The sequence below is a fragment of the Physella acuta genome, unplaced genomic scaffold (genome assembly GCF_028476545.2).
Source record: "Physella acuta isolate Inbredline_101_S28 unplaced genomic scaffold, ASM2847654v3 ptg000829l, whole genome shotgun sequence".
Lineage (NCBI taxonomy): Eukaryota > Metazoa > Mollusca > Gastropoda > Physidae > Physella > Physella acuta.
The window spans coordinates 99,012-112,151 of record NW_026732347.1 but is presented as its reverse complement, the minus strand read 5'-3'; the positions used below and the strand labels follow the sequence as shown (position 1 = coordinate 112,151).

The following is a 13,140-nucleotide window of genomic DNA, read 5'->3' as shown; positions in this document are numbered from 1 at the left end:
TTCTAGCATTGCTTTTTTATAATGCAAAAGTGTGACGTCACACCATCTGAACCCCCTCCCCCTCATCACACACCGTCTGAACCCCTCCCCCTAATCACACACCGTCACAAGATTACGGACCCCCTCACCCTACGAGTGTGACGTCATCTATTGACCACCCCTTGATACACCTACTGGTTCCTTCTTCAGCATGATGAATAAATACACCAGACATACACACACACACACAAATATACGGACAAGATTGCAAAGCTATGTTTTTCCGACTCAGGGAGGTGTAAAACGACGAGATTTGTAATAGGCTGTTGAAGTGGAGTCCAAATGGAGTCCTGCCGGTTGGCGTTTTTTTAAACCAAATCTGAATATTTTTATTAAATCTTTTTTTTTAAGTTAGGAAAGCTACTTTCGCTTTTGGCTTCAAAACAAACTCAAGAATTTAGAATCAGAATTTCGTGAATTTAGATCTAGAAATCGAGATAGTAAATTAAAATCTAATCTAGATCTAAATCTAGATCTAGATAAAGAATTGACTTTTCAAATTTTAATATAGTCTAGAATCTAGAATTATATTTAGAATATAACCGACTCGTTAGATTTAGTTTTAGAGTTAAGAGTTTTAGATTTTAGAGGTAGAATAGATTCTACTAGATCTAGACTAGTACAATAGTACTAACTCTAGATCTAGAAATCTAGATCTAGATCTTGATCTGATCTAGGGACCGTAGTCTAAACCGATTTTATTAGAAGAGTAAAGAAGAGGTTGTAAAGTCAAGTGACCAAGTCTAGACAAGAATTAAAGATTAAAGAACTTTAGTAATTATATAATTAGTTAGACTACTAATTAGATTACTAATTAGAATTAGATTCTACTTTAGTGTACTAACTTTACTTAGTACTAAGTACTAGGCCTAAAATTAATATTAATTATTAATGATACGTCATACACTCATACTTTAAGTTTAATTAAGTCTAAAGTTTAAGTTATAAACAGTAGATCTAGATACAATACAATAATATATTATAACAAATCGTCAAATAGTATTATTTACTAGATCTAGGGCCTATGTATTTTATTTAGATCTAGATCTCAGCCTTATTTTAGTTAGACCTAGATCTATAATAATAATAGTATTAAGTATAGGCCTGTTACTGTATATTATATAGACTATAGCGTATTTTCTTTTATAGTGAACTAGGCCTATATGATTAATATGAATACTTTTATTAATATAATAGTAATAGGTGTTAGTATTAGTTTAGTTAGCTAGCTAGTATTTAAGCTAGATTTAGTAATAATAGAATAATTAGCTAGATTTATGTAAAACAGAAACCTTTAGACTTAACTTTTGAATTTAGGCCCATAAATTTTTTTCTAGACTTTCTTTTGCTTAGAAAGTTAAGAACTGATTAAATTAGTAATTAGGCCCTATGTATTAATCATATTATAGTTAATTATAGGCCCCTGATTTAAATTAGGCCTATTTAGTTATAAAGACTTTGCCTTTATTCATTTTAATAAATAGGCCCCTATTTTAAATCAATGCCATATTTAAAAAAAAAAATCCTTTTCCTAGTATTTTTTCTTTTAGTACTAGATCTAGATGTAGATAAACTAGATATTACACGGTGACAGTAGGCTAGACCTAATAACCGTAATTACTAATTAGTCGTCTGCTTAGTAGTTAGTCCTCGTAGAGATAGTTATCGTTATATATATATAGACAAGTTATAGTGTACCAGTATTACTAGATAAAATTCTATATCTAGTAATAGCTCTAGAAATTCCAAATTTGATTTAAGCCCAAAGTGGGCCTAAAAATTGGATTAATCTAATAATTACTAACATTAGGGCCTAATTAGTTTAATTGTAATAAGCTTTGTTTGACTTTGTGTTACTGTCATTGAGCTTTTAGTTTAACATTGAAAATTTAATTCAAAGATTTAAAAAAAAAAATCAGCAACTTCAATTAATCTATATAGCTAGATTCTAGATATTCATACTGTTGTACAAGGCTTACTTAGTAGAAATTAAATATGCTATAATTACAGAATTCTGACTATATCACTGAGAATAAACAGATATGACTAAATAAGCCTAATGTATATTACATTGTTTTAGAAGAATTACTTTTGCTTTACAGTAAGCATGTATTTTTAGTGTCTGTGTACACTAGTTAATATTTATTTTTACTGTTAATGAAAGTATTATTCCACAGATGAAGCATGTTCCACTTGTAATAATATTAATAATGTCTTGTTTTTTTTACTTAGACCAATAAAACAGTTGTGTGGTTTACACTTAAAGTCAGTATCTCAAGCCAGTTACCCTTAATAATAATGTACTCAAGCCCTCAAACCACTTCTCTGGTTTATCAATTGTGTGCTCTACTGCTTGACCAATGAATCCCAATTTAGTAATTGTAGGTCATTGTAAAAATATATATTGAAATATCCTAAATAAATCTTTTATCAAGTGTTAAGATTTATGTTATTTTTATTGAGTGTTGTTTTAATACGTTCTTTGTGTTTGTGTGTGTTAGTTCAGTGATTTTGGAAAGCTGTAGTGATTGAGGAAACTAAACAGTGTTTAACTTGCAAATTTTATTTAAAGCAAAATACACTGGCGCTAGACTGCCATTACTACTAACCCAAAGTCTCAAGTTAAATTGAGGTTTAAGTCAGTAAAAAGTCCCTGTGTGCACCCAGCAATGAGGGGTACCTAACTCACATCAGTGAAAGTAAAGGCATTGTCATAGTGCTGACCACATCATGGCTTTGAATGCCAAGTTCACAGAACAGTTGAACTCTTTGCAATCTGATCCATGGACAAACAGGCTAGAAATAGAAACAGGAACTTTACAACTCTCACTGTTGTTTACAATATTTTCATACACTAACAATAACATTAACAATTACAATCAATAAACAAATTCAATGATTAAGACAAGTTCAATTTTTATTAAATAAATTAATAATTTATTTAGTATTTAAAGATAAAGGCACTTTATTTAATGTAATATTTGTCCCTTAATTTCAGGGAATTTAATTTTTTCCTGCATCAAATATTGTTATTCATAAATTGCAGACTCAGATGAAATCATTCTAAAACACATTTTGATTTCCTATGTTTTGTTGATAGTCTTAGTTAAGGTTGCCTGGAACATGTGTAGGGTACTTTCTTCTGTGTTTACTAGAGGTCTATATGCACTGATTTAATTCAGGTATTCTGAAAAATAGATTTACACACAATATTTATACTTAAAATTTTGTCTCATAATCATAGTTTACATTTTTATACATAATAAGCGTATCAAAAATATAAATAAAATTGCAATCAAAACTAGCCATTAAATCTATAACTTCAGGTCAATATTGACAAATCTCTTACTAAATCTAAACTCTAGACTCTAGATCTAATAACCATAATTCAATGCCTACTAAAATAACTGGGTCTTGCTAGATTTACACATAAACTTCCTACATCTAGATTTCTAAGTAAGCATATGCCTACTACTCTAGTTTGTAGCAGACTTTCTTAATCTTTAGCAGTCAACTAAACTTTAAATCTACTTCTTAAATCAAATCTAGATAGGTTCGCAGTAGCAACAGATGTCAACATTTTAATTTTATTAATATTATAATATTATTATTTATAATTATTGCCTACTAAATTACTAAATAATTCTAGATCTAGATTTCTCTAGACAAGTTGAAGTTACTAACTAGATTTAGCACTGTTGTTAACTAGCTACATCTAGAAAAAAAAATATATAGACTCAGAGACCTACTCACTGGATCTAGAATTATAGAAAAATCTTATTCCGGCTAGTCACTTCGTCATTAATTATTAATTATCATTAGGTCCTATTATTAACTTTTTAATTTATTACACTCACAATTGTTGCATTCACTCTCTAGTCTCTACTAAGTCTACTTCAGTAACTATGCTCAACTGAACTACACTAACATCCTCAGTAGTCTACAGTCTGCACTTAGTTAGACTAGTCGTAGTCACTACTTGTACTTAGAAGTACTTACTAGAATCTAGATTGTAGATATTAGATAGATAAGTACTTGCAATCAGATCTCTACAAACAAACATACACTAAATCTAATCATTGTCATTTTTTATTTAGAGGGATCAGTATAGATCTAGACTCTAGTTAAGGAAGTATAAAGAACAGATTTAGGATCAGGTAGATTGAGATCTATTACTAATAACTATTAGATATCTAGATCTAGTTGCAATATGCTGAAATAAAGTGTAAAGTCGAACTTGATAATCGTTTGTTTACTGTTTACCAAATCGTCCAGTAGGAGTAATGTCCCCTGGGGCTAGGCTTGCTAGGTCTTAGATTTAACTTTTAAAAATAATTAATTTACTTACCGCCACAAAACTTTTCTGTCAGAATTGAATGCAAATACATTACTTCCCAACCGTGCGTACACAATAGACTTGAAATTGTGTATATTTGTTGCATATTGGGAGTTCATGATGAGTTTAAAATCTTGAAGCGAAGTCAAGAAACAAGCAGCCGCCATGTTTTTTTATCAATGGGAATCATGATCGCAAAAATTCATTTAGTTTGAAAAATTTTATCTCTCCCTGGCGGAAGTTTTTCCAAAACTTTGAATGGATTAATGAATTAATATTATTAATTATTTCAAAAATTATTTTCAATAGTTTATCTTGAATTAAAAAATTCAAAACACGTAAAAATCAATACTTAATATTTTGTTTTAATTTTTGACAGCTAAAACATAATTTTAGCGCTTGCCAATTAATTAATATAATTTTTTGAAAAATAGCATGTTATATAGCAAAGTATTACTGCAACACCCATTTTTTTTTTTTGCGCGCGATTATAATACTTCCTCTGTACTTCGAATACGAAAAGTAAAAAGGCAATAAGAAAAATAGTTTTTTTTTTTTGCATGGCGGAGGGGGATGCAACATAGAAATGTATATATTCGATCGGTGTGTATGGGTTCTTGAAATGAAAAACAGAACCACTTATTTAACCCATATTCTGCTAGCGTCCCACTTATGGGACGCTTGTAAAAAAAGTTGCTAAAATTTATTGCTAACTAGTTAAAACACACACTATGTTTCATTGTATTTGAAAATGGCTAGACTATTGAATTTATGTGTGTTTTGTGAAAAAAAATAAATTAGAAAAATGTTATAGTGCCGGATTTGCAGGACTTGTCAAAATGGCGGAAAAAAGAAAACATGCGCACAGGAAAATGCATATCTTCTAAAATATTAACATTTTAAGTGCAAAATACATTTGAAACTTGTAGCAGTACCATATTTCTATCTGATGAAAATTTAAGAATAACAATTTTTTTTTTACTACTTCGTTATATCAAGTGTACAACAAGCGTCCCATAAGTGGGACGCTAGCAACGAATGGCCCCATGTAGATTGTTACACAAACTTCACATTTATTGGACACTAGCGAGAAATACAGATGCAAATGTTTATGTTAAATGGTTATTTATGGTGAAACAATTGTTGACTTTGTTAACTGCTGACTTTGGGGTGTTAAGTAGTATTTATAGATATTTAATTATGACCTTGACCGATATTTATGCAGATTGTTACACAAACGTCAAATTTTTTTGACACTAGCGAGAAACACAGATGCAAATATTTATGTTTAATGGTCATTTATTGTGAAACAATTGTAGACTTTGTTAACTGTTGACTTTGGGTTGTTAAGTAGTATTTATAGATATTTAATTATGACCTTGAGCTATATTTTCTTATATATTATTGTATTAAAAAATTGCAAATATTGAAAAACTTACATTTTATTTTTAAGTTTTCAGAATTACACTTACTGAAGTATTTAATACCATTGAATACAAACTAATTTAGTATTGCTGTAAATTTACTAGCGCGTGATATTAAAATTATAACAAACCAGAATAATAACAATGGCCACGATGTAGGTGAAATGATTCAGTCATGGGGGTTGGTTAACTCTCTTCATATAAGAGAGCTTAAGCTACATATAGCAGAAATGTGAATTAGCTGTGTACAGTTGTCATGCCCCAATAATATTCCCCTCCAAAGGTTCCCAATACCAGTTTTACTTTGTTAACTTTTTAAGGAGATTCCTGGTGTTAGATTGGGAGCCGTTTGCATAGTGAGGTGCATACATGGATGAGAGCCATGAACACTCAATACAAGCCCCCAGAGACTGATCCGGGCCCTAGAAATAAGATGTCTGAGGTCCTAATGTACGTCTGTGAGGGGGGGGGGGGGGGATAGCGAGGGTAACAAAAGAGAAGATGGCTGGATGACATCTGGGACTGGACCGGGTCATCTTATGCAAATTCACTGAGGGCAGTTTCTTGCAGGCATCATTTCGGAGGAGGGGGGGGGGCTCTGCCCCCAGAACAAAATGGAATTTATATACAAAACATACTTTTACCAATGTCCACCCTTCCCCTGAAATGTAAGCCCCCCCCCCCCCTTGCAAATTTCAAGTACGCACACCAAAAAATCAATTATTTATATTTAATTATATTACAGTTTCGATGAATAATAACAATATTTGTGATCATGTGTGTCTAATTAGATGTACCAGTCACAGCTTTACTTATTTCCAAGTGTAATTCACCTTGATGGATGCTAGATTGAAAGAAAACTAGACTTTTGAACATAATTTCTGCATTTTAGACCATGGTATGGCTAACCCAATTGATCATTATCAGTATTTTTAGCTGTCCTTAACAATGTAATCATTGGTCTAACAATACAAAATCAGTATACAGCTTAATTTTCGCGTGAATAGCCATATTTCGTGATAAATGATTTTATGGGACGTTTTTTAAAAAATCGATATTTAAAAAAGTATTGATTTAAAAAAAAAATCCATAGTCATTCCTTCATTCAGTGCCCAAAAGCTAAACCATATCAAAAAATTATAAAAATTTGAGACCTTGGGATAATATGGGTTAATAAATTAACAAGAAACAAAAATTATCACACACAAAAAAGCGAAAGGTTTGTTAATTTTAATAATTAAATATTCGCCATAAAATTCATGAAGACCCCCCCCCCCCCCCCCTTTCCCCGCAGAAACAAGTATATGATATTTTTTAATTATTAGTAATACACATTATGTAGACCTCTAATAATTCAACGAATATATTTTACAATAACTTCTTGTTTTAAATCAACATCATAATTTATATTACCCTTTTGTGTAAGGCCTAATGTTTTTTTTTTGTTAATTTGTTTTGGGTCGTTTTTAGGTTTATGATTTTAATCATTTTAAAAATATTTCTTACTTCCCTTTGTACATGATCTAGAATTTTCGCGATTTTGTTTACTATAACGACAACATGGATTCATTATCGGAACCTTTAACATGCTACAACAAAGGGTGTGGCAAGAAATTTAGATTTGATGAAAATTCTGAAAGTGAGTTGATCTAGTGATAAATGAAAACGTTTTATCCAGTCAAACTTTATGAAGCAGTAGATTTTTAACAAAGTTTTAAGTTTTTTTCCCCACAGAGATGTTTAAGACAAGAGACCACCACCCGAACCGGCACCACATGATTTTCGAAATAAAACATTCCTTAGTCCAGAAAAAAAAAATAATTGCCGCCGTAGTCGATCACAAGACTTTCTAGATCTATTACTTTTTTTACTAGATCTAGATCTAAAGTAAAGTTAGATCTACTGTCTGTGTTAAGTAACTTAATATAAAGACTTACTAAGTCACTTAGGCCGTAGGGTAGGCCTAACAGTAACAGTAACAGGGCCTAACTTATTTTTAGTCTATTATTAGGCCTAATTAAATTAATTATTGACGAGCTGACCCACTGCGAATCATACTCCTCTATTTAGTTGTTTTATTTTCTACTTATCAGTACTTCATAGTTAGTGAATTTGACACTATCCTCCCTTCCATTTTCCCTCCCCCGCCACCAATGAAAGAAGTCGTCTGTTAAGATAATTTACGGACGACAATGAAAAGATCAAGCAGAACTTCTTACCTCTCTTTAGTTTCAAATAGTTTAAAAGCTAAATTATCTGCCCCAAATCTGTTACTAATTCGAATCTTACTAATCTTAACTCACCAGAATGGTGGGGATGGAAGCTAGTATATGCCTAGAGAGCGGGGGAGTAACAGCGTGCTTTTACATGGTAGTGTCTCGCATGGTCCCCATAAAGAGAATTATATATATAGATTGTGTTGTTGGCTGGGGTTAAATATCTTAAATAGGAAAAAATGAAGAATTTCAATCAATTTAGAATATTTTAGATGTTGCTAATGAATGCTAAGGGCTAAAAACGGCTAATTAAATTAGTGATATTACATTAGCCGGCCTATAATTTTAATTGGATCTTTTAATTTGGTAAAGTTTCTTTTGTATTTTAGTTTGTAGAATAGTTGGCCCTAAATTTTTTTTTTTTGGTTAGGCCCAACTTTTTTTTTTTTTTGGTTACTTTGCTGTCTTTATGACACTTGTCTTGAATATTGAATGTCTTGTCTGGTTATTGAATATTTGCTTTCTCTGGAGATTTCTGAGTCCTTTAGGCCTATACTTTATGACTTATTTTAATATTTTATGTTAGTCACGCTATATTTATAGTTTTCTGGACTAGGTAAAAGGCAAAACTACTAAGACAGAAACTAAATTAATTTCATTAGAGCAATGCACTTTGATATTGAAATACAAGGTAGTTAGATTTGCTCTAAAGTACCTTGGGTGAAAATTCAACATAGATCTACTTATTGAATTTAAAAGTTAAAAGTTTGACAAGCATAGTTGAGGTTGAGGGTAATTAGTTTTTTGCTTATGTTATTGTCCTGCTTTAAACAGCCAAACCAGTAGAAAAAAATCTTGATTGGCTGCTGTTGCCTACATTTTTCTTGCTGATATCCATATAGATTATACTTCTTTAGTTCTTAGCTTAACAGTTATGTTGATATTGTACAATTTTTTTTTTATGTAGGTTGTTTTAATAAAGACAAAATCTTTTAAAAACTGAGTTAAATATTCTGAATAGCTCATCAAGAATGCAATCGCTACAATGCAATACAAATCATCAATTTATTTTTAGATGCCTGTGTTCATCACCCTGGGGGCCCAATATTCCATGACGGTCGACAAGGGTGGTCATGCTGTAAAAAACGTGTTTCCGACTTCACAGAATTTCTTAATATTAAGGTAGGAATATTATAATTTTAGCGATTACATTTAAATATATTAACATTTTAATGAATGGAATATTATTTGAGTTGAAGTTGATTAATTTGAAATTAATGATTATTAATTTAAAGTTAATGATTAATTACTATGTACCTTCTAGGGCTGCACAACAGGTTATCATAGTAATGTCAAGCCTGCTGTACCAGAAAAAGCTGAAAAAACTCCGGTGCAGGTAATTTGTTTTTTCCACATTCAGTTACATAAAGAATATTGTTTTCAATTACTAAACTTTTATATATTGAAGTAACAAACAACAGTATGACATGAATTAATTACTTGTTACGCTATTTTCTAATTTTACATGGACTTAAATTGAATAGTTCATTGTAATATCACTAGATGACATAAGCTGTGTATTGATGCAACATTTTTTTTCTCTACACTGAATCTTAACATTTACTTTTTATCTGACTTTTCCAATCAACTAAATAAGTCTAAAGAGCCGATGTATCAACTGGAAGTGAAGCCCCAACATCGGCCTCCAAACCCAGTCCTGGCTGAGAGGCCATCTGAGGATGAGCCTTTGGTGGAGTTAACTAAGACAGTAGGTGCATCACTCAAGACACAACTTGAAAATTTGAACCTAAATGACAGCAGTGATGCTGCACTAAAAGATGGTATGTTGAATTCATAATTTATCTAATACGAGCCGGCCCGCGGCATAACATATGCTGCTATTTAGTTGTTGTTTTTTCTACTTTTCAGTAATTCATAATTTGTGAATTCGACGGTACCAATGCTGACACTGAAAATATTTCTTTAAAACACTATAAGTAGCTCGTTAAGGACCATAACCGACCCCCCCCCCCCCCCCCAACATTTAAAATCGTTTCAAACTAAATTATCTGCCCCTAATAGCCGTCACTAAACCCGACTCCACGAAGGTAAACACAGCGTGAACCACAGCTCACTAAGACCATGTAGGGGTGGGGATGGTAGGGAGCGCGTTTACAGCTTGTTTTCTAGCGTCTCCCAGAAGAGAATTATATATATAGATACCCCCATACATTCATAGCGTAATCATACTTTATACTTACCAGAAAAGGGACTAAATTCAGCATTTAATCATCATTTTCTAAAATATTTTAAACACAAGCATAAATAAAAAGGGGAAAAAAAAACTGAGGAATAAGACAATGTATTTTTTAAAATTAAAAATATATATATATGAAATCAACCTAAAATGTTAAGTCAAAACTGTTGCCAAAATAATTTTTGTCTTATACCCAAAATTCTAGTTACAGTAAACCTCTTAATAAATTATGTAGCTTAAAATTGTTAATATTAACACAATTTTTGTTTGTTTTCTTATTTTTTTCCCTCCTTTTCTTATTGTATGGTTATTTGTAAACTCCTTTTATTTGCCCAGATGGTACAATAAAAATTGGAACCTGTTGTAACAACAAAGGCTGTAAAGCTGTAAGTTTTCTTTGTTAAATGGGTAAAAAAATTTTTAGTTACTACTGACAAATTCAACTGCTGTTTTGGTATAAATGTTTCTATCCTTGTTTTTTAGTTTTAATGTTTGGACTCTTGTGTTGCAGTGAAATGTTACCAGACTTGAGAAACTTGATGATAAGTTGGCTTTTATCTTATTTCAGTCCTATGAGGGGGAGCACAGTAACACTGAAGACTGCATTTATCATTCTGGAGTTCCAGTGTTTCATGAAGGGTGCGTCATAGAGTTTATCATTGTTTTAGCTGGTTTATAGGAATCTTTTCAGTTCAGTCAACAAACAGTATTGTTTTAACTATTATAGCTAAATGAAATTTAATTTAAGCTTATGTTCATATTTTTTAAGTTTATAATTACAAAGAATTTTGTAATTGTCTTGTGTACCCTCTCTTGTATGTAGCTAGAGTAAAGATATAAGAGTAAGTTAATACTAGAGTTCTAAAAAACAATGAGTAATCTTATTTTATTTATTCTTTCCATCTCTAGTCTATTACTAATATTTGTTTATAAAAGCATAAGTATTATCTACCATTTGTTAGATTGTATCTAGAGGCCTAACATTTTTGTACAATTATATAATGGTTCTGATATTTGGCTTTCACCTTGTTCTTAGAATGAAGTATTGGACTTGCTGTCAAAGAAAAACAACTGACTTTGATGTTTTTTTAAACCAAGAAGGTTGCGAAACAGGACGGCACAATTGGCACAAACCTAAGGTGAAACTTATTTGTTTCTTCTTCTTTCAAGATCACTGCTAATCGAATATTTCACCTCTCACTGGTCGATACGGGCACTAACCTACAGATTAGCTTTCTTTTTTATTTCCTTTTTATTGATCACATTTAATGGGAAACTTGACCTTTCATTGACTGATCTCTTTTATTGCTGTGTGCAGGTGACAGAAGAAAAACAAGTTCGTGTTGACTGGCATCAGACAACATCCATTGTATGTATATCCATCTTTGCCAAAGTGGCCATTCCAGACAAGACAATAGTGAAAGCTAACAGGGTCAAATGTCAAGTGACTCTAGTCTATGAAGGTGGGAACAGCATTTACCAGAAAGATTTTATACTCAGAGAGGTAAGCTTGTCATATTAGTACCCAAATATATTGTAAACTATAGGATAAAAAATTATTTAAACAATTTTATGCTGGTCTAGCTGTCAGAAAAATATCGTACATTTACTTTTAGGCAAAGTGAAAGCTAAACAAATTTTAAATATTTCAATGCATCTTCCATAACTCTTTTCTCACTAGGCTATCGACCCCCTGAAAAGTTCAGTGAAGCTTCTGGGGACAAAAGTGGAGCTTGATCTAAAAAAAGCTGAGGCATTTTCCTGGCCAACTCTTGAAGTTCCAGCCACATCCTCTTAGTTTTCACTTAACTAATTTTATACTCGGTGTTCATTCATAGTTCATGTTATCCCTCAAGTTTTGTTTTAGAAACAGATTACAATCTTCCTGCATCCAATACAAACAGTATTGGTTTACCCTCATAAGTTTTATAGTTGTTATGAAATTTTTTGAGTAATACACTGTTAAAATTTGTTTTAGGGTTATTTTTAGAAAAAAAAGTCTAATCTCATGTGTTTGAAGTTAAATAAGTTTAAACTTTTCATTTCCTGATCTCTCTTGACACCAGTATCACAACTTAAACTCTTGTCAATGTATTTGCTTAGTTAAGACAAAGCACACAATTATGTTGTTACTTACTGTATGGATGTAATGCTGCAAATGTATTGCTGCCTTAAATTCTGTTCTGTTGAGTTTATTTGTTAAAGTTATAATGTCAACTTTTAAAATGGAAATTCAAACCCTGTTTTTTTTTTAAAAACCGGTTAATAGTATTAACATTTAAAATGTATTAGCGTTTATATTAAAACACATTTTTTAAAATGAAACTGTTGTACATTTTCTTAAAATTGTAGCACATTTAGTAACTACAAAATTATAAAAGCTGTACTGTAAGATACAAACTGACATAAAATTTTGCAGTGTCCTCTTGTGTTGTTTGGTTTATAATATAAGCATTGTAATTTCAACCATTTCCTTACATTAAATCACACGTGTGTGTGCCAGTGGCTAAATTATGGAAATAGCTAGCAACTCAAATTTTAAAATGTAATGTACAGGGCTCTAATAAGCTTGATATGAAAGGGAAATGAATGCGATTGGGCAAAGCTGCCTCATGCCAGTTTTTCTCTCATACCCTTAATGTATATTTCCATAGCAATGGGAAGTGATTTAGTTGCCAGAAGTAAATCTTTGTGAGAACTACTAGAAAATGAGAGCACAGAAAATGAAAGTAATTTTAAGCTTATCAATTTGTCATGTGTTGCAAGGGGTAAAATATAAAATGATAACAAAATTATACCCATTTTATTTTCATGAACTTTTAACAAGATTGTTTAATTCAAAACATTTTTTTGTAAAGCATTTGTTGG

The 13,140-nt window shown here is 31.3% G+C and overlaps 1 protein-coding gene across 1 annotated transcript; it reads left to right on the top strand.

Moving 5' to 3' along the window:
* Positions 1-7,317: 7,317 nt before the first annotated feature.
* LOC131951798 (cysteine and histidine-rich domain-containing protein 1) lies at positions 7,318-12,695 on the top strand. The gene is made up of 9 exons (XM_059314197.1): positions 7,318-7,438; positions 9,091-9,197; positions 9,340-9,411; positions 9,673-9,856; positions 10,609-10,658; positions 10,841-10,911; positions 11,309-11,411; positions 11,591-11,776; positions 11,954-12,695. The coding sequence occupies exons 1-9, from the start codon at positions 7,360-7,362 to the stop codon at positions 12,068-12,070; spliced, it is 969 nt and encodes a 322-aa protein (XP_059170180.1). The 5' UTR covers positions 7,318-7,359; the 3' UTR covers positions 12,071-12,695.
* The last annotated feature ends 445 nt before the right edge of the window (positions 12,696-13,140 follow it).

Coding starts and splice junctions, on each gene's coding strand:
- LOC131951798 (XM_059314197.1), top strand. CDS start 7,360: ATGGATTCATTATCGGAACCTTTAACATGCTACAACAAAGGGTGTGGC. Junction 10,659..10,840: donor ACAACAAAGGCTGTAAAGCT/GTAAGTTTTCTT, acceptor ATCTTATTTCAG/TCCTATGAGGGGGAGCACAG. Junction 11,412..11,590: donor ACAATTGGCACAAACCTAAG/GTGAAACTTATT, acceptor TGCTGTGTGCAG/GTGACAGAAGAAAAACAAGT.